The following is a 22,506-nucleotide window of genomic DNA, read 5'->3' on the forward strand; positions in this document are numbered from 1 at the left end:
ACCCAAGGTGAAGAAAATGCTTAGTTTATATCAGAAGTTATTTAGTGTAAAAAAAAAAAGTTATTTCAATCATCTGGAGGTCTGTTTTTGTCCATAAAGCAACATGACGAAGATTATATTCCACAATGTATCATTTTACATTATTTTCTCTGTTTTTTTCTTTTTATATGTTTTGCAGATGTATGTATCAGGATGTCCTTTAGGAGTGAAAAGTCTCAAAGAATATGAACTCCATGGAATGCCACTAGATCACAAGAGAAGGGAGTATGGTTTGTTGATTGAGGTCGGGAACTGGGAGTAACACTCAGATAGTAGAGTGATAAGTGGCAATACAAAACCCTAAGATGGGTTCCTTTTGCCAGCATTAAGAGTGACTCATACTAGGCTGGGATGTGCCTACTTAAAAAGCAGTCTGTCTGTGTCTGGCAGCCCCTACCTCCACCTACTGTCAAAAAATTATACTGTATTAAAAGGGGATATCTTAAGCTACATGAATTTGTTTTTTCCTCCTATATTTTTCAATGAAAAGGAATAATTTAACATAGCAACTAACTAATTCATAAGATAAACAGTATGTGACACCTCAGACAGATGAAGACCAAGCAACAGATATTTATTTTGTATTTTATAGAAGTGATCTTGAGGTCGCAACCAAGACTGGGGACGCATGGTGTTAGGCCCTGTACAAACAAATAGTATGAAACAGTCCTTGCCCTGAAGAGCTTACAATTTAAATACACGACAGAAAGGGCAGGGTGGGAAACAGAGGAACAGATGGAGAAAGTAACTTGTCCATTGTTACACAACACTATAAAACCTTGTTGGAGAGACATTTTGAGTCTTCAAAAATCCCAACACAGCCCACCCCCAATGGAATTGCCAAGAGCTGATCCTCCTAAGGCTGAAAAAATTAATTTTCCACACCAACATTATTTTATAATCAATTCATTTATGCCTTTTTATTTTAAATTTCAGTTGTGTACTACAGATAATCTAGGATTATGGAACTACAGACAGGAGCATTTAAAATAAACTGAAATAAAATAATTATTGTGAATTAAACATAACTCATTTCTTGTTGGGATATCTTTAGGGAAATATGTTTAAGATAGGCATAAACTTTTTCCAATTTAACATCTTTACCATTTTGTATTCTAATAATATTCCCTAACAAAAAACTATGATATGGAGTTAAAGTTGAGAGTATATATCAATAATTTAAGGGTGAAGAACATTACACGAATTTTTAATTATCCCAAAACCCATGCATTAAACTCAAGAAATTCAGAATCAAAGTTACACTTAAAATAAATCCAAACATATCAGGATATGAAATACACTCAAATGACCTTAAGTCGTCTTGCAGTGATGCCAAATTGCCGGGGGAGTGTGAAGGGGGGAAAGGGAGGCAGGAAATGAGAAAAAAATAAAATAGTGTTAAAATCAGTTTTATCTAATCTGGGACTGCAAGATATAAAACAATTGTATGTTTATTGCATGATGTCCCTACAGGGCAGAATTAAGGTTATTTTGGGAACCTTAGCTGTGTATTTCTTTCCATAAGTCAGTGGTATGTACTCTCAAACTTAACTACATCTTCACATAGTTTTTTGTCTAGGAATATCCTTAGTTTTTAAAAATGAATAAAAATACCATCCACAAATACTAAATTCTAAACCCCCAAAAATAACATTGCCATGCAATATATCTAACAATTTGATGACATGGATTCTCCATCTTAAATGTATTTTTATAAATAACTTTTAAGGATAGATTCACTGGTATGTTAGAGCAGCACAAGGCAGCCAGAGCCCATTGTCCATTTAAGACTGGTTTACAGCTGCTTTGCATTGCCAGAGCAGCTGAAACAGACTGGTGAATCTCATACTCAATTGACTCATTAGTTTAGAGAGCTGTATTAGTGAGACTGGAACTATGTGAAGGTCTCCCCTTGTGATTCTTCCTCTGTTCTCCTGATTGTGTTGCATCAATGAACAACAGAGCCATGATAGCAGTGCCACAGGGAGCCTTTGAAGCACTGATGCCCAGCCACAGAATCTTTATAAATCAGTGACATCCAGGCCAAATCATCTACCAATGAGAACTCTTCACTCATGTGTCCAGTCTCTCTCTCAGAATCACTACAACCAACAGAACTGTGCATGCACATGTAGGAAAGATGACAATTGTTTGGGTTACCTCTGATGTCACAATGTGTGCATTTAAGAATTTAGGCCTGTCTGTAGCCTATAGAATTAGACATCACAATCATTAACATCTTAGCTTAATTTCAGCCTAATTTCTTCAAATATAGTTTATTCAAAAGACTTCATTTCATTTTAACTATCTGGAAAGTTTGAAGTTTATACACCAATGCGAGGAGCCTAGGTAACAAAATGGAGGAACTAGATGCAGGAAGTGAAACCAGATATTATAGGGATAACAGAAACATGGTGGAATAGTAGTCATGACTGGACTACAGGTATTGAAGGGTATGTGCTGTTTAGGAAAGACAGAAACAAAGGTAAAGGGGGTGGAGTAGCATTGTATATCAATGATGAGGTAGAATGTAAAGAAATAAGAAGTGATGCAATGGATAAGACAGAGTCCGTCTGGGCAAAAATTACATTGGGGAAGAAAACTAGTAAAGCCTCTCCTACGATAGTGCTTGGGGTGTGCTATAGACCTCCGGGATCTAATTTGGATATTAGAGCCCTTTTTAATGTCTTTAATAAAGTAAATACTAATGGAAACTGCGTGATCATGGGAGACTTTAACTTCCCAGATATAGACTGGAGGACCAGTGCTAGTAATAATAATAGGGCTCAGATTTTCCTAGATGCGATAGCTGATGGATTCCTTCATCAAGTAGTTGCTGAACCGACTAGAGGGGATGCCATTTTAGATTTAATTTTGGTGAGCAGCAAGGACCTCATAGAAGAAATGGTTGTAGGGGACAATCTTGGCTCAAGTGATCATGAGCTAATTCAGTTCAAACTAAATGGAAGGATTAACAAAAATAAATCTGCAACTAGAGTTTTTGATTTCAAAAGGGCTGACTTTCAAAAATTAAGGAAATTAGTTAGGGAAGTGGATTGGAGTGAAGAACATATGGATCTAAAGGTAGAGGAGGCCTGGGATTACTTTAAATCAAAACTGCAGAAGCTATCAGAAGCCTGTATCCCAAGAAAGGGGAAAAAATTCATAGGAAGGAGTTGTAGACCAAGCTGGATGAGCAAGCATCTTAGAGAGGTGATTAAGAAGAAGCAGAAAGCATACAGGGAGTGGAAGATGGGAGGGATCAGCAAGGAAAGCTACCTAATTGAGGTCAGAACATGTAGGGATAAAGTGAGACAGGCTAAAAGTCAAGTAGAGATGGACCTTGCAAAGGGAATTAAAACCAATAGTAAAAGGTTCTATAGCCATATAAATTAGAAGAAAACTAAGAAAGAAGAAGTGGGGCCGCTTAACACTGAGGATGGAGTGGAGGTTAAAGATAATCTAGGCATGGACCAATATCTAAACAAATACTTTGCCTCAATCTTTAATAAGGCTAAAGAGGATTTTGGGGATAATGGTAGCATGATAAATGGGAATGAGGATATAGAGGTAGATATTACCATATCTGAGGTAGAAGCAAAACTGAAACAGCTCAATGGGACTAAATTGGGAGGCCCAGATAATCTTCATCCAAGAATATTAAAGGAATTGGCACCTGTATTTGCAAGCCCATTAGCAAGAATTTTTAATGAATCTGTAAACTCAGGAGTAGTACCGAATGATTGGAGAATTGCTAATATAGTTCCTATTTTTAAGAAAGGAAAAAAAGTGATCCAGGTAACTACAGGCCAGTTAGTTTGACATCTGTAGTATGCAAGGTCCTGGAAAAAATTCTGAAGGAGAAATTAGTTAAGGACATTGAAGTCAATGGTAAATGGGACAAAATACAACATGGTTTTACAAAAGGTAGATCGTGCCAAACCAACCTAATCTCCTTTTTTGAAAAGGTAACAGATTTTTTAGATAAAGGAAATGCAGTGGATCTAATTTACCTAGATTTCAGTAAGGGATTTGATACCGTGCCACATGGGGAATTATTAGTTAAATTGGAGAAGATGGGGATCAATATGAACATCAAAAGGTGGATAAGGAATTGGTTAAAGGGGAGACTGCAACGGGTCCTACTGAAAGGCGAACTGTCAGGTTGGAGGGAGGTTACCAGTGGAGTTCCTCAGGGATCGGTTTTGGGACCAATCTTATTTAATCTTTTTATTACTGACCTTGGCACAAAAAGTGGGAGTGTGCTTATAAAGTTTGAAGATGATACAAAGCTGGGAGGTATTGCCAATTCGGAGAAGGATCGGGATATTATACAGGAGGATCTGGATGACCTTGTAAACTGCAGTAATAGTAATAGGATGAAATTTAATAGTGAGAAGTGTAAGGTTATGCATTTAGGGATTAATAACAAGAATTTTAGTTATAAGTTGGGGACGCATCAATTAGAAGTAACAGAAGAGGAGAAGGACCTTGGAGTATTGGTTGATCATAGGATGACTATGAGCTGCCAATGTGATATGGCTGTGAAAAAAGCGAATGCGGTTTTGGGATGCATCAGGAGAGGCATTTCCAGTAGGGATAAGGAGGTTTTAGTACCGTTATACTAGGCACTGGTGAGACCTCACTTAGAATACTGTGTGCAGTTCTGGTCTCCCATGTTTAAAAAGGATGAATTCAAACTGGAGCAGGTACAGAGAAGGGCTACTAGGATGATCCGAGGAATGGAAAACTTGTCTTTTGAAAGGAGACTTAAGGAGCTTGCCTTGTTTAGCCTAACTAAAAGAAGGTTGAGGGGAGATATGATTGCTCTCTATAAATATATCAGAGGGATAAATACAGGAGAGGGAGAGGAATTATTTCAGCTCAGCACCAATGTGGACACAAGAACAAATGGATATAAACTGGCCACCAGGAAGTTTAGACTTGAAATCAGACAAAGGTTTTTAACCATCAGAGGAGTGAAATTTTGGAATAGCCTTCCAAGGGAAGCAGTGGGGGCAAAAGATCTATCTGGTTTTAAGATTCTACTTGACAAGTTTATGGAGGAGATGGTATGATGGGATAATGGGATTTTGGTAAGTAATTGATCTTTAAATATTCAGGGTAAATAGGCCAAATCCCCTGAGATGGGATATTAGATGGATGGGATCTGAGTTACTTTCCTGGGTATCTGGCTGGTGAATCTTGCCCATATGCTCAGGGTTTAGCTGATTGCCATATTTGGGGTCGGGAAGGAATTTTCCTCCAGGGCAGATTGGAGAGGCCCTGGAGGTTTTTCGCCTTCCTCTGTAGCATGGGGCATGGTTGACTTGAGGGAGGCTTCTCTGCTCCTTGAAGTCTTTGAACCATGATTTAAGGACTTCAATAGCTCAGACATGGGTGAGGTTTTTCATAGGAGTGGGTGGGTGAGATTCTGTGGTCTGCGCTGTGCAGGAGGTCGGACTAGATGATCAGAATGGTCCCTTCTGACCTTAGTATCTATGAATCTAAGTGTCTCTGTTATTTAATTGTTAAGATCATTTGGAACCAAGTAAAAACTGCTGTAGATGCTGAATTTCTTAAAGGACCCAATTTTAAATTAGTTTTAACTCAAACTAATTAATGGATTTTCTTGTAAATTCTCAGAAAATTAATTATGTACTGAAAGAGTAAGGACTATTCATCTAAGAAGGATACACTACATTTTCCTTACAAAAAAAAAAGGATGAATTCTTGCTTTAAGGAAAAATGGAACTCAACCTTAACTATGGAGCTTTAACCAATGGCTCCATAACTATTACTTAAGAGTTAAATGGGTTTTGTAAACCAAGGATCTTAAAACATTCTACTAAAAACTTAATTATCATTATTTCTTTAGAGCCCTAGTTCCTGGAGTCACATGCAAATCGTGAGTATCTCAGCTCTCAATTAAAAAAAAAGTTCCTAGGACTCATGATTTTGGAGAAAAAGCTGAACCCTGAAGATCCAAAAACTGGAAGGCCAATAAAAAAGAATACAAAATGTATTATTTTAAAAAATCCCATAATTTTTAAGCCAATTTTGAATGCTTGAGACTGGCAATACTGACACTGTTCCCCTGGTGGCTACAGAATATTTTACTTCAATAGAATAAATCCCTATGTAAATAAACATAGCAAACATTAGATCCATATGAATAAGCTGAGGACGAGGGTGTTTTCTTATGTTCTCATTTGATTTTCATTTAGTTGCATAGTAATAAAAGTCCAACAACATGGTGTTATGTGATTGTGCAGGTCACTGATTTTTCTTTGTTCATTCAGTGAAATGAACATGCACTGACAGCTTTAAATCACCATGAAGCCCTCTCACCACATGTACAAGTGATTCTCTACTTGCCTCCTCAATTTCAATATTTGTAGTGTTCTTGTTTTTCTTCATATGGATCCTTGTGAGCTTTGAGGGCATTTACATGTTTCCCTTCCTTTAGAAAACTTGTTTCTAATGATATATTACCTGTGAATTTATTTCAAATTAAGCAGACACAGGCTGTTCCATTACTAACCCACTGTAGCATGGGGTTCACACTTACTTCAGACCTCAGCACTTTGACTGGCTGAAGAGCAATATGTGCATGATATATATGGTATGTTTCTGAACAGTTGCAAAATCTACAGGAGCCTTTGGTAAGATTTTCTTCTAGTTTATTCTCTTCAGGTTCTTATAGCCCATCCATCACAATGGTATCCGACTGGCAGAAGGGATCCAATTTATATAATAAATAAAAGAACTAGACTTCATGGAAATCTCTGCAATCCGCACACTCAAGAAACATCCATATACCCACAACAAATATGGCCCCTTCAGCTTCCCAACCATTTGAAACTTAGTCCCAAATCCTCAACCCCTGTAGCACTCATAAGAAAGGCTAATCCTCCCCAACTCCCAATGGTGAGTAATTTATTTAAAAAATTAAGATTAAAAGCTCCTATCCAGCCTCTGAGTCAGTAAGAGCAGCTGTGGTTTAGGAGGTAGAGTTTATTACCCCAAATCTAATCCTGTTTTAAATAACTTTATGGGCAAAAATATTCATTTCTGAGGAGGGAGAATAAATGGGGTAAGTGATGAATGGTTGCTTTATTATAAGTACAATGTAAATGAAACATTATTCATTGTGTGTGAGTAGGGTCATCTTCTTCCTAAGCAGCATGGAGGTTGAAAGGGAGGAAAAAGGCGATGATAAAGTGCACATTTCCACATGCTGTTCATTGGAGTGAGCTCCCTGTTAATGAACTAGTACAGTAAACTCATCCTTAATCAAAGAGATATGTTTATTACTACACAAACAGAGAATGTATATCAAGTTATACACCAAATATACTGGTTATTAATATGACTTAATTCATAAAATTACCTCAGAAATATACATGTATATACAAAAAAAACTACATTAGAAGAATGTTTTTAAGGTTGCAAAAAGTCAAGTACTCAAAAGTTAGGATATGCCAGAATTAAGGCTGCTTGTGCAGAAACATGACATTTTCATGGGAATGGCAAAATGTGTGTTTGATTCCAGAACCATCTCTCCGCAAAATGTCAAGTCTCTGCTGCAAACCATGGAGGCATTAGAGTTCTTAAAAATGGTTGGAAGAAAAAATTATAATGGGAAGTGTTAGAAAACCTTAATATGGAGGTTGCTGCTATTTTCACTATAATATAATAATTATACTGCCTGAATAGAATATCTACAGCTATGAGAATTTCAGCAGCCCATGCTGTAAAGAATGGCATAGGATATAAGTAAGTTACCTGGTGTATTGGCTATAATAAATGTTCATTTTTATTCAGACAGGGTTTTCTGTATAATCTAACAATAGAGGAGTGATAAGCAAAATATCATCCAGATTGCAAACAAATCCTGTCTATGTAAATTCAACTTGCACCACATCTTCCATTAAAAAGACAAAACAAAACAAAAAACAAAAACCTAACTACTATCTTCTGGGAAAACATTCTGAATTTAGTTCAGTTGAGACACTGTGAAAAGACCTGGGAACCTGGCAACCACACTGCTGAGAAAAGATTCTCATAACACAAAGAATTTGCATGTTCACCTCTGTATATCTTTTATTCAGGACACCTTTTCATTTCAAGATCCTATATACAAAATCTATTGCATAAGTTAAGAGGTCAGCAATAATCACTAAGAAATAGTCTTCCCTTGTCTTCAGCTACAATACAATGTTATGGATAAATCCAATACACATTATGGGTCCAGTCATGTTTTCATCAAAGGGAATAACAGTTTGGTCATTCACTACAATAGATGCAGGGCCTATTCATCTATTTAGAATTAAAACATGCAAGATCCATTAGTATTTGCATCTTGTTCAGGACCTTTTGTGATTTTCATTGGATACAAGTGTTTCACAGGATCCAAAAAGCTTTTTCATCACAATGTATTTATTGTCATTTTACCCATTCCTGTGAATTGTCTGATTTATTTACAACTACCCTTTTTGTAAAAAATTGAATTTAATTATGCATTTAAATTATAAATATAACAGAAAAATAAAATATTGATCTTACTAACATTGTGCATCACTCTTTTTTCACTGTGAACAAAGGGCTTTATTCATATTCATTTCACAATATGCATAATTTGCCAGTGCATCCAAAGAACAGATTCACTATCCTCTAAGACTTAGCTGGATGATAATGGACTTATTTTAAAGTGTGCAAAAAACCAAAGTGAGGGATAAACACAAAAATAATGAAGAAATAAACACACCATATAATTTCAGTCAATTCCTGTACTATTCTCTATTCCCTTGGTGTCATCATTTTATATTGCTCGTATCAATGATTTGCAGGAATAAGAAGTCAAAGCAATTAGTCTCTGGTGCACATAAGAAAATATGGCTTCAAAACAAATAACATACACCATAATGGTGTACAACAAAGAGGAGTAAAACAAAGGCGTAAGGATTCACTCTATAAACACATTCTAATCGTATAACTACTATGCATAACTTGTCACCACTGCTAGTGTGCTACAGGCTGCTCAGTTTTTTTAGTCATTTGTACTATTTTTCTATATTCCTCACTTAAAATTAGAAATCAGTTTGTCAGTAATAACAGTACATATATTTTATATATTAGTTTATATATACATAAGTTGTTACAAAGAGGTAAGGAAATCTTTGTACTTGTTTGTGTGTACTGTGACAGGGTCGGGCCAGATGGCTATAGGAGAGTAATAGAAGGCAGATACATTAGCCCCAGGCTAAGTAGGTCCCTTTTTCCTGGGTAAGGTAACAGGGAAGGTTCCAGAACAATCAGGAACCTTCTGAAGACAATAAAGACAGGGTGATTAGAACACCTGCAGCCAATCAAGAAGCTGCTAGAATCATTTAAGGCAGGCTAATCAGGGCACCTGGGTTTTAAAAAGGAGCTCACTTCAGTTTGTGGTGTGCGTGTGAGGAGCTGGGAGCAAGAGGCACTAATAGCTGAGAGTGAGAACGCGGACTGTTGGAGGACTGAGGTGTACAAGCATTATCAGACACCTGGAGGAAGGTCCTATGGTGAGGATAAAGAAGGTGTTGGGAGGAGGACATGGGGAAGTAGCTCAGGAAGTTATAGCTGTCGCACAGCTGTTCCAGGAGGCACTCTAGTCAGCTGCATTCCACAGGGCCCTGGGCTGGAACCCGGAGTAGAGGGCGGGCATGGGTTCCCCCCAAATCCTCCCAACTCTGGTTAGACATAGGAGGAGTCGACCTGGACTGTGGGTTCAGAAAAATGGCCAAGCTGAGGGCTTCCGTGAAGCTCCAAGGCGAGCAAATCTGCCAATAAGTGCAAGACCCACCAAGGTAGAGGAACTTTGTCACAGTACACACATACACATTATATGTTATAATATATAGTTATAAAATAGATATATGTATAATATATAATGTGCGCACACACACACAGATGTCCTTATTTGTTTGTAACAATAAACTTGGAGAAAAGATCTTGCATTTCCTGGGAACCCAACATTTCCACAGAAGTCAGTGGGAATTTTGGGCACACCATGGATGTAGAACTGGAATGTACACAATAAAAACTGAAAGAATTTTAAAATCTAATTTAATTTTCACCATATATAGTATGCTGTTTATTTATTCATTACAGAAACTTCTCTTCCCCAAGGGAAGGGAGAACTGGGAAGCCCACTTCGTAGCAGCTGTCTTCCTCACTCCATCACTAGCATCAAGAGGGAGCCCCAGCCAGAGTCATCTTCACACAGCTTTCCATCATCGTCTAAGCCTTCTTCTCAAATGGAAAGTGACCTCATCCTGGAAACATCACCAAGGCAACCCCCACACTGTTGCTGATATAATCGATATTGCAGTAGTGCCTCAAGGCTCCAAGAATCAAGGTTCTGGTGTGCTAGGTACTGTACATATATGTAATAAAAAGACATTAAAAAGCACACATGCACACAGAAAATGCCCTCACCTACACAGACCACTAGTCAAACACACTAACGCTCCAACACTTCTCTTTCACAGACCATAGTGCCAACTCCCTGACCATAAGGTACCGAAGAGAGCTGCTATGTTGTTGGAGAACAGGAACCTTCAAGAGAGTGGAACCTGAAGAACTCCCTCCCTCCCAAATTGCAGACACAACCATCTGCTGATGAATGTGAGATCAGCTGTCAATAAATCCAGCACTGAACATCATCTGATTTTAGACAGAACACCCAAACTTGTCTGCATCGCTGAGATGTGATTTAATGACACTTCCAGGATGTTCTAGTCCAGCTAGTCACAACAGGCTACTCAGTACAACACAAACTAAGATTGATTCCAGAACTAGCCAAAACAAAAGGTACACAGTGGCTGTACACTGGCCATTTCTGTAGTCGTGCCGTAACTCCCCTATCGTCCACACCTAAACCCCAGAAGCACATGTCTGAAGGCCAGCACAGGGCGAGTGAACTAGCATACCTGAGGGGTGTGGCACAGACCATACCCATGCCAGTTTGCAATGTGGATGGGGCTAAGGGGCATGTACTATGTCTCAAGTTTCAATAGTCCTCTATCCCCATTCCCACAATGAACTGAATTCTTTTCTTCCTGACCCTTACCCAATCTATGAAGGTTCCTCCCTGCCCCATTGTCAGGTGGAAGGGTAGAAAGGTCCAGGCTGGGGATGAGACAGCTGTAAAAAACTTATAGTTGTTTGTCTAAAGTTAGTCCCAGTTGTCTTTGTCCCTTGGAAGATTACAGTTTCAGTGCCTCTCCCTTCCTCCAATATTACTGTCCCCTTACAAACAAGAGCCCCATGGAGGAGTGAGGGTTGAGATGGAGGGAGGCTTAAATCTGGGAAGGGGAAGGGGAAGGGTACACTGGTTGTCTGAGGAAAAGTTACTCACAGAAATCCTTTCTTCCTTGGAAGATTACATGATTACACAATTACCCATACCTGTCCCTGGCGTCTAGCCCCTTGCCACACCAAGCCCTGCTGCACAAGTCAAGTGGAAGAGGAACTAGTCTGGCAGTTGGATAAACACAGTGCGGTGTCCCTTTGCAATGGAGAGGGAAGGGGCTTGCCTGGATCTGAAACTTCAGGGAACCAAATAAAGTTGGGGTGTCTCTCTTTCTTTCTCTATTTCACTGATAGGCACAGGGGCAGGATCTTCCGGTGATGCTGGGGGTTGGAGGTAGGTGGACAGTGTTCAGTGTTCATATTTCTGTTTGCATGGAAACGTCATATGCTAGATGAGAACAGAGTCCTTTTGTGGTTGAACTGCCTCCCACTCCTGTAAGCATATTTCAGCGAATTTCTGGAGTAGCAGAATCTTCAGCTGGGTCTTGAAGTTCAGTGGCAGTGCAAATCTGCTTGGTTCACCTTCACAGCTGCCCATTCAGTAATATATGGCAGGGTGACCATTAGCAGAAACATCTCTGGCAATGACTGCTGGATCTCTTCTCAGGGCTGGAAAGTCACCTCTCTTTGCTTTTCTTGTACCTTGAAAACTGCTATATTCTCCAAATGTTAGCCAGTTTTTAAAACACAAATTACTAACTAGTAACAAAACCTCTCGTAGGAAATGTCATGTCCCCCTTCTCCCCCCCCCGCTTACACCCTCTTTGAGACTTTATGAAAATTTAACATTTTAAAAAATAGTAGTACATGTATCTCACCATTAGTATACTCTGCTCCTTCCTCATGGGATGCAATCATTGCCTGAGAACCAAGGATAGTCTAACAGTTGCATTCCTGGAATGCTGAAAAATATCAAAATTGAGGCCTTAGCAAAGTCATGTTATGTTGGTTTTTTTCAGCTTCTTCCAAAGGAAAAAAATGCTATCCTTCTTTTTAAATTGGCAGGAACTTCAGCTCCCGTGAGGGACACCATTCTACCAGGAGGGCAGAAGCAGCATCCCAGAGACAGCAGAGGCAGACGGAGTTGCTCTGGATGAGTTGCTCATAAGGATGGACAAGAGAAACCAGGAGCAGTTTGAATTCCTCAGAGCATGGAGAAGAGGACTCTTTAGCAGGAAGAGACATGGATGAACCAGTTCATGGAGCAAAAGACACACCACAGAGAACAGGAGCATGCCCTAATGGAGATGCTCCCAGAACTGGTGGCCGAAAGGGTTTGGGGTTCACCTACTACCAGGGCCAGTGCACCTGTCCATGAACCACCACCACCACTTCCTTCTCCTTCAGCTGCTGCCCAGGATGCTGCTGGGTCAGAGGACCCTCTTTCAAGACAAGTGACCACAAGGAGAACATGGAGCCTGCAGGACTCCCAAGACATCTCCATCCACTGACACATAAAACCCCTAACAGAGAGACCACCTCCATAGAATCCAGGAGCAGAATTATGAGCCTATAGGAGTCCCTGAACCTTGCCAAGTGCCCATCCCCCAAATCTGCCACAGGGGAACAAAACCTTTACAAAGCTATGTAGTTCCACAGTATCAATGTTCCCTCATCTGCATTTCCAGCAGCTATACAAGGTGTGACCATGTCCCTTGGCACAGGCAAATGTCACCCTCTGCCTCTCTTTGTTTCAAGATGTGTGCACATATGTCATCCCTGATTTCCCTTGCTGGCTGGGAGGCAGAACCACCCTGTATGTGGGTGGGATCTGACTACCTATCCACAGTTTGTAATCCAGATTCATCCTGAGTGCACACGGAATGGAAGCACTATCCTTTACCCTCACACATGTTATGGCATGCACAGCAAGTGACAATTATACAAGCAGGATTTGCCAAACTGGCATCCAGTATGTAGGCATCACCAACAACATTTCAGCCTACCATATGCATATACCGTGATCATTTTTCAACCACTGAGCTTGTAACTCAATACTCTTTTTCCAGAGTCACTGATGTCAGGGTATGGTTTCATGAGCCAAGTTAAAAGTAGGTATGCAGGGTCCCTCAAAATAACAGTGGGCACAGACAAACTGTGCAGAACAATATAAAGTCCCTTCTTCCTTTTTTGAAGTACAATCCTAATCGCCTCAGCACCCTGGTTTCATGAACCTTTACAGTGTTTCCCATGTTGGTATCCACGAATCTGCCTCTGTGGTCCACCAAGCCTTCCAAAATGAGTGAATAGTAACCTTTTTGGGTCACGTACTCACTGGCCCCTTGTGATGGGCAAAGTATTGGGATGTGGGTGCCACCAATGGTCCATACAGAGTTTGGAAACTTCATTTTCTCAAACCTGGCTATTATTTCTGGAACTTTTTTTATGGCAACCATCCCTGGGTAGAGCACGGTGTTAATTGCCTTGCAAACCTGAACAACCACAACCCCAATGGTGGATTTTCCTGCCCCAATGTGGTTTGCAATGGACCCATAGCTTTCTGGTGTTGCCAGTTTCCACTGAGCAATAGCCACCCACTTCTGGACCGGCATGGCTTTCCTGAATCGAGTGTTCTTGTGCTGGAGATTTGGTGCAAATGCTTCACATAGTTCCATGAAAATCTGCTTCCTCATTGGGAAATTTTGAAGCCACTGCTGGTCATTCCAGGTTTCGAAAACAATGTGACTCCACTGCACGGTGCTGCTTCTCCTGAACCAGAAGTGACAGTCCACCCAAAGGCACACTATGGTAATACCAGCATTCACTATAGCTACACTATGTGAGCTGAATAAATTGTCATTGACTCTCAAGGTCAGCCATCTTCAACTTGCCAGAAAGTTCTGCCCAAATTCCATCCAGTATCTCACCAAGTGCCTACTCCACTGCATAACTATTTGTCCCGCAATACAGAGCAGGAACAGAACCAAAATCATCATCCCATTGCTGCATATCTTCCACCCAGTTTGGCAGGAAATAACAGTGAGGGGCAACATGATCAGGAACTGCCATCAGCCAACGTGTGATGACAGGGGACAGTATCAACAGCACACAGTAATATGGTTCCGAGAGTGTCTCCCTGAGACACACAGAACTCTAGGATACAGTTCAAAATGGTAATGCTAATGTCATATTGTCAGGAATGAGGGCTGCAGATGCACTTGCCTAGTTGTCAGGCAGCCAATGAGCACTGCTAGGCTACAGCAGAACCACCTGATTGGCTAAGGCAATCAGTTGGCTTGTTCTTAAACCCAACAGCTGCAGAGGATGAGCGGCTGCTCAATGCACACGCCAGCAGATTCTCTGCTTCCCTGTGCTCAGCTCACTCCAAGCTCTGCTCCTGCACTGCACCCAGCCTCATTCCAGCCTAGATCCTGTCCTGTCCCGGCCTTGTTCCAGTCCTGTCCCGGCCTGTCTGGGAACCAGCCCTGTTTCTGCCTTTTCTGACTCCAGGTAATCTGGTTCTGACCCTCAGCTCCAAACATTAGGCTTGACTCCTGCTCCGACCATTAGGCCAGACCACTTATGACCTGGTCTCTTGAGACATGTAACAGCAGCAGCAGTGTGGACATATGTATACATGTGTACACAGCATTATACCCATGTGAAGTATAGCATAATGTAGACACTTGGAATGGATTTGGGAAGCATGTGTGAGCATGTACACAGTCCTGGACTTGAATACATGCACCAGTGTGGACATAGTGAAAGACAAAGGGAGGCAAAACATCAGTCTTGTTCCACTTCAGTCTCAGATGCAGAAGATGCCCCAGTCCAGAAACAAAATTTGTTGAATGCCTCCATTTGGTCTGCAAGGCAAAGAAACCTAAGATACCAAGGGACTACAGTCCAGAGGAGGACTCTCTTGAGTTCCTAGATGAACAGACAGACTCACTGTCCCTCATGCTGCCAGAATCCCCAAGATTAATCATGTCTGGGGAAATTAGTGTCCATATAAATATAACTACGATTACCATAGCATCAGTTCTTTGGTACCTCATGGTAGCATGTCTTTTTCATAGGCAAACCCACACCCAATATTGCCAACCCTAAATATTCAAAAAAACATGAGCGAGGCCCCCCAAAATCATGAGTTTAGCTTACCATTTTTGATTTTTTTAAAAATACACATTTTGGGTTCTCTTTATTTCCCTTCTGGTGGTTTTGAGCCTTTATAGTTTGTATTCTCAAGCCTTTCTCTGTAGCCGTGAGCACTAGAAATTTTATTTTTTTTTTTAAATACAAACTGGGATTAGAATAAAACTGCATAATTCTAGGAGCTGTATCTTTAAAAAAAATGCAGAATAGACAAGATTCATGATAAAATTGCAAGAGTTGGCAGCACCATTCTCCTAGCCAGACGTGCACTGAGCCTCATTTTTAAATTAGGCGTGAACACTGAAGATTTAACAAACATTTTTATTCCACCACTTTATCTAGGTAATAATCATGGCCTTTCCCCACTTCCCAACAGGAGAGTGACTGAACAAGATTTCTGTTGCTAGTTCAAGTTCCTGGTCCTGATCTTAAAAGTCATCAATAGGTCAGGACCCAGGTACATCAGCAACCACATCTTCATCCTTGGCCTCTCAAGACAGCTGCTCTCCTCCGTAACAGTGCAGTTTACAAATATCCGAATGAAATGTGAGACAGAAATAAGGCATCTTAGCCATTTTACTGAGAGCATTTGAGTGTGGAACTAGCTTTGAAAGGAGATTAAACTAATACAATCTGACCATTTTTAGGGCATGCAGTGTATGTGCGCGTGCATATGCCCAACAAACAAACTGGGCAAAGCGGAAAGCAGAAGACTCCATAGAGCACCCATTGCGGTGGTAATGGACATTGCAGAAAACACCAGTATCTAGAGAGTTCACGTGGACCAATGAAAATAAGCTAGTCAATTTCACTGTAGTTTTTAATAAGTTTGACTTTCTGATTCTCATACATTAGAAAGATATTGTCATGTTTCAACTGCAAACATTGTAAGAGAATATTTTCCATATAAACAATTTTTCACCACTAATCTTTCCCCCTATTTCTTAAAGTTTTATTGGAAACCATTCCATTTACATGATGCCAAACATTAAGGTCCTTACTCAGAACATCTTCTATTAATTCCAACGGGGTAAACCCTGAGTAAAAACAGAGGGCCAAATTCAGAATTTAGCCCATTATGGTTCACAAAAGCTTATACTCAGAAAACCTGGGTCTCAAATAATTTGAAAATGTCCCTTTTTTTCCCTTTAAATTCAGTCAATTAAAAACACCCAAAGAAGCTGTTAATGAATTCCTCGGTGTATATTTTTCAAATTAAACAAAATGTTCTGTTTGAAGAATGTGATGAAAATATAATCCTCAAAACTATGTCAAACTCCAGAAATTACATAATTTTACAATTATCTAGATTGGTAATAAATAATACACATCACATGTATGTTTCACTACAGGCAAACAATGTATGGACCATATTACAAGCACAACTTTAACTGTAATATTTTATTGTGTTCTGGTCAAAATGCTGGGATTGTTTAAATAAACTAATAAATTAAATTAACTTAAATATACACTGAAAGCAATGGTATGATCATGCATACACACAAATAGTAATCACCTGGATCCTTCTCTGCTGTTGCTAAAGTGTAAGAAAAAAAATTAAGACACCATCAGAGAAAAATATAGCGCTTAATTTAACCCCATCAAAGCAGAACAAATATCAAATCAGGCATTTCAGTGCTCGTCTATTTAAAATTTTTGACTGACTTTTCTGTATGCATACAGAAAACTACACTTGTTGCTCTTCAGATAAAAATCTGACAACCATAAATCAGTTTAAGAAAAAAAAGCAGGCACTGAAAAATTCTCTTTAAAATTCAGTATCATTAAGCAATTCAAAAAAATTAATCACATGCTATTCTTCCAAAAATAGATAACATTAATAATGATATTCTGAACAGACTTCCTTCTTTGGTAATGAAGAGATATGTGGGGAAAGGAGGTAGAAAAAAGGGGAAATGAAAGAGGATTAAAATAAGCTGAACTCATGTTGAAATTTTGTTGATAATGGTATTTTCTATTTTCAGCATGTATTTAAATGTATAATACATTTTCAAGTAAAATATTACAGGATATTTCTTAATCCCAGATTGTCCTATTTGAGTTTTCACACATCACCTAACTTTTCCCATAGAGCGTGTAATGCATGTGTGTGTCTATGTAGTCCTTGTTGATTTGCTACTCCCATCTGACTATATTTTAGGAATGGTTCTCTTTCTGGTTTATGCCCAATGACTGAGCCTGCATATCCATCCCATATTGTGCTTGGGAAATTGGTGAGAAAAAAAACACTAAAACACAGAATAAGAATACTGTATGTTACTATTGTTATGATAACCATCTTTGTAGCTTTATTCTGTACTTCATTGTTATTGATTTATACATAGCCAATATAACGACTAGAGCACATGGAGTAGGCTGATGTTTGACTAACTGAAGCTGGTTCTTGACTGTGAAAATATTAATTGATCAGGCAACAGTTCCAATACCAAAGTGATAGTTACAATTCCTTATCATGAATGCTGTACAGGTTACGTAATGCTTAGATGCTTCCCACTGTCCCATGCAAGGAGTAAGCAAGTAATAAAAATAGTTATACTAATTATTATGGGGAGCCAGAACTCCATTTCAGTACATGGAGACAGACCAGGATTGCTACCAACCTAAAAAGAAAAGGAGTACTTGTGGCACCTTAGAGACTAACAAATTTATTAGAGCATAAGCTTTCGTGAGCTACAGCTCACTTCATCGGATGCATTTGGTGGAAAAAAACACGGCTGCTACTCTGATACCAACCTAAAGAGACACAACTCAAGCTATTGGACAAGGTATTTGTCATATGAGGTTTCGGTGCCTATAAGGAGTTAGGATATGTATACTCTCTCTTTTTCTTTAAAACAATTTCTTCTTGATGTTATGTATTTGTGTGTATATATATATATATATATATATATATATAAAAAAGAAAATTTAAAAAATGGATTTCTGTAGCTGGGGCTTTCCATTATATTCCTTGCACTTACAGCAAGCTAATTATGCATCAGACAGGGCAGTGGCTTAGTAAACCACAAATAAATTCACTTTAGTCAAAATATATAGTGGGCCAAATTTTTGCTCACATGGAATTCCTGTTTACTTCAGTGGGAACTATATGCGTGGTTTAACGTGCAGAATGTGGTCCTTAGGAGAACTGCATTCCCACACTTTTGCAGAATAAAATTCAGAACATATGTGCAATGCTGGTTTTTTTTTTATTGTAAATAAACTGTTTCTATATCCAGCTTAAAATCAGTAAGTTTCTAAGTCTTTCACAGGCTTTAGTGATGTCTAATTTATTTTTTTAATTTTTATAGCTATTCTTACAGTTCTGCTAAAAGCTCAAGATTATTGAACAGCAGAAGTCCTCATTATGAGTATGCATACTATCAAAGCTAAGGGAGAAGAGGTATCTTGGCTCTCTCATTTAAAAAAAAAACCTAATATTCATCCTTCTTACTTTAACACAACGTGATATCATAATTAATGATGATAATGATGATGGTTACTAAGGTCGCTTCACATTGTTACTGCTGTTATATAATATTGGTTGCTATAGTGATGAGATTGCTTTTTTCCCCTTTTTTTTTGGTTAATCACTCATGAGATTGGTTAACTCATGTTTGTCAGGGAGTTTGACCAGAGCTAGAATTAATCAAAAAAAATAATTATAATATTTTTACAAACATTGGTCTCCTTTCATTTCACTGGGTTTTGCTATCATTACTGTATTTAATTCCAGAATGTTATTAAAAATATACTAAAACAGATTTTAATGTTTAGTAATAACATGTAACTCTTAAGCATATATCATGGTCTTTCTTCTGCCGAACTAAGTCATCTACTGTCTATGTTTTTTAAAAATGACCTTCATACCTTTTTCCTAATCCTAAAGTTAACTCTGTACCAGTATACAATTGATGACTGGTACACTGTTATCTTACGCTTTCTGAAAATAATTTTACTGCATTTATGGCTTCATAAAATTTTCCCAGTGTTATAACTTATTGTAATACAAGCTTTATGTTGAACAATAACATTGCACATCATAAACTACTCCATGACTAGCAACAATTCTGAGGAATCTCATTACCCCAAATGTACACAAATTGTAAATAAAGAAAAAGTGCATATCATCAAGAGAAATAATACTTACTTCTATTACTGCATTTTATAAATAATCTAAAGATAAATGATATTTCAACAATTTACTGTTACATCTCACTATATTAAAACCAGTAAGTTTTCCATCTCTGACTGACAATAAGACAAGACATCACAACAACAAACAAAATTACTCTGCTATCTATTTGCCTGCTTGGCTATGGTATTTATAAGGCCTCTATCACCTTGGTTTCCAAGTTTCAGGGAACTGTTATTGCTGATATGGCAAGAACGTACTGCCAATAATTTAATTATTAGGAATACGAAGAGAAATTAAAAAGAAGCCATGAACACACTTTTAGGCTTAAAGAAAATCAAATAAGAACAAAGGATAACTTAAACATGAAGTCTGGATCTTGCATTCAAGCAGGGGCCCAGGAGGCATATTAAAGCAATGAATAGGAAAAAGCTCTATAGTTCACCAGCTGAGATTTTAATGAGACATTTCCCCTTGCTGTGGTACAGATTTGTTCAGGAAAGGGAAAAGGCTGCTCACAGAATATTCAGTTAATAGGCATTGCTGGCTTTTACAGCCACTTTGGCAGTTGATCACTGTACTAACCTTCTATTTTGGCATATTCTGTAAGTCGCGTGTAATTGATCAAGGCAGCTTTCTCCAGACATTTTCTAACCACTTTCTTCACCTCTTCTGCTGGTATGGGAGTGGCAATATCTTTCATTAAAACCTATCCCAGAGACAAACATACACATATTGGTTACACACATTACCTAAAGCCCAAGAGAAAAATCTGAATGTACACTAGTGGCTATTTTAGATTTGCTAATAAATGCAGAAATCAAAGAGGCATTTCAGTAGATGGCACAGTTGGTTAATAAACTAGCTATTTGCTTCTGAAGATTTGAGTTCAAACCCTGATTTATGTTGCATTAATTTCATGGTTTCATTCTTGTTCTCATTTATGCACATGAAAAGACCACCCCTACAGTGTGGCACCATTCAGCATGACTGTCAGCTTCTGTTCTACTGAGACTGGAATACCAGAAGTATTGAAGGTTAGATTAAGGTACACAGCTAGAGACGTGAGGAGCGAAATTTGCGGAGCACCTATCTGTGCTATGCTAAGCCTTTGCCAGTGCAATGCATCCAACAATTTCATGAGCATAGCACTCACTGACAGATGAAAAAAATAAAAAAAATGTTGGAAGAGCACAGCATCAAGACTTGCCACTACGGACTCGTTTTCCTCCTGCATATGCTTATTAAAATTAAGCAGGTCTAATTTGTGAAAAAGGATTAGCTATTTTAGGCAGCACAAGTACCAGACTTTCATTGAATTTTTGGAGCACTTGAAGGCTAGATCATACACAGCCTTTCAAAAAAAGCATGCCACTTCTAAAAAAAAATTAAAGGCATTTAAAATGTAGTAACCAAGATAAAATGGCTGAGGATGGAATACCCACTGCATCCTTTATGAGAGTGGGTTTTTGTGAGGCATCCGATGAAATGAGCTGTAGCTCATGAAAGCTTATGCTCAAATAAATTTGTTAGTCTCTAAGATGCCACAAGTACTCCTTTTCTTTTTTGTCCCTTTAAGGGTTCTCTGACAGCAGATGGGAAGAAGGGGGAAGTTTACAGGGACAGACAGGAAGAGTAGGAAGCAGATGGGGCCATGTCAGGACAAGGTCACTGCATTGCCCTTCCTGCTGACCAGAAGAGGGGTGGGGGTATTTATAGCCCAGGCAGCCATGTAGAGACCCTCTTTACCCAGATTGGGCTGGAAGCCCCTTCTTTCTCCCCATTTCCCTTGAAATTGGCAATACGGAACCCAGGTTCCGTATTGAGCTGCTGTGGATATTGTGGTAGTTGCCCCTTTTCCTGAGAAGGTTGGGAAGGAATTTTTCCCTCATTGCTGGAATGGCTTGGGTTTTTTTGCATTCCCCATTGCTGGTCTGGGAACAGGTGGGGTAGAGTAAGGGGATTAGGTTATACTATCGCAACTTAAATTCATAAAACTTGTGGTGGATGACCAGTGCAGGTACTTGGTATAAATGGGATACAGCTATTGGATGAAATGGACTGGAAAAAGATTTGCAGGAAAGCATCCCTTATGGGAACTGAGTAATGAAGGTTTTGGGTCTCCTACATCTCACCACTAGGGAGTGACCCCCCTCCTTTTCTTGACCCCCTTTAATGAAGTTGATGAAGTGGGGGGGTTGGGGCTACTATGTCTGGATCAGCAGGGAGCCAACCTCTGCTCTGTACAATTTATTGCAGGGTACTTCCAGATATTATAAGTGTATAAAACTGTGGCCTAGTTAAACCACATCCATGGCCTACTGTCTCTTCTGGCATGAACAGACAATGGAAGCTTTGCCAGTGACTTCAACATCACTCTATCTTTACAGGTATGTTGGCTTTTAGTAGCTTAAAATATAAATAAAATATATATACTCCTATTGAGTCATTTCTAAAATGTAAAGCTTCTCTTTCCCAAGGCAGGATAGATGCTGTTAACACTGCTTGTCCTTCTTATGGCCTAGTGCAGGGGATTTGCAGGACCAGAGTTTATTTCCATCTCTCCATGCCAATATGGCTGACTTTAGCCCTTAGCCTTTTCTTCTTAAATTGACTTCAATTTTGCTCTTACTGGGAGTTTATTTCAATTTTATGGAGGTTTTTTTTAAGTTAAGTTAAGCATATGTGCAATATGCCTCAGGTGGCACATGGCCAGGATTCATTTGAGAGGTTGTGCTCAATAACCATCAATTTATAAAGAAATAGGAATCACTGCAATGACATCAGGGAAGTTCCTGTAAATATGTTCTAGACTGGACTACTATCTGTCATTGTTGAAAAATGTTGCAGTGCATTAATGAAACAAGTAGAACAGTATCTAA

The 22,506-nt window shown here is 39.0% G+C and overlaps 1 protein-coding gene across 26 annotated transcripts in view; it reads right to left on the reverse strand.

Annotated features, from left to right (window-relative positions):
- Positions 1–22,506, reverse strand: part of CADPS2 (calcium dependent secretion activator 2) — a 592,957-nt gene that overhangs the window by 108,341 nt on the left and 462,110 nt on the right. For 18 of the 26 annotated variants that reach the window (XM_038405304.2, XM_038405363.2, XM_043495775.1 and 15 more), the window contains 2 exons: positions 20,210–20,333; positions 17,006–17,026 (listed from right to left, as the gene is read on the reverse strand). In XM_038405304.2, the coding sequence (XP_038261232.1) occupies positions 17,006–17,026; positions 20,210–20,333 (145 nt within the window). The remainder of the gene's footprint in view (positions 1–17,005; positions 17,027–20,209; positions 20,334–22,506) is intronic. The other 8 variants (XM_038405345.2, XM_038405323.2, XM_038405244.2 and 5 more) reach the window with 1 other exon arrangement.

This window comes from Dermochelys coriacea, chromosome 1 (genome assembly GCF_009764565.3).
Source record: "Dermochelys coriacea isolate rDerCor1 chromosome 1, rDerCor1.pri.v4, whole genome shotgun sequence".
Lineage (NCBI taxonomy): Eukaryota > Metazoa > Chordata > Testudines > Dermochelyidae > Dermochelys > Dermochelys coriacea.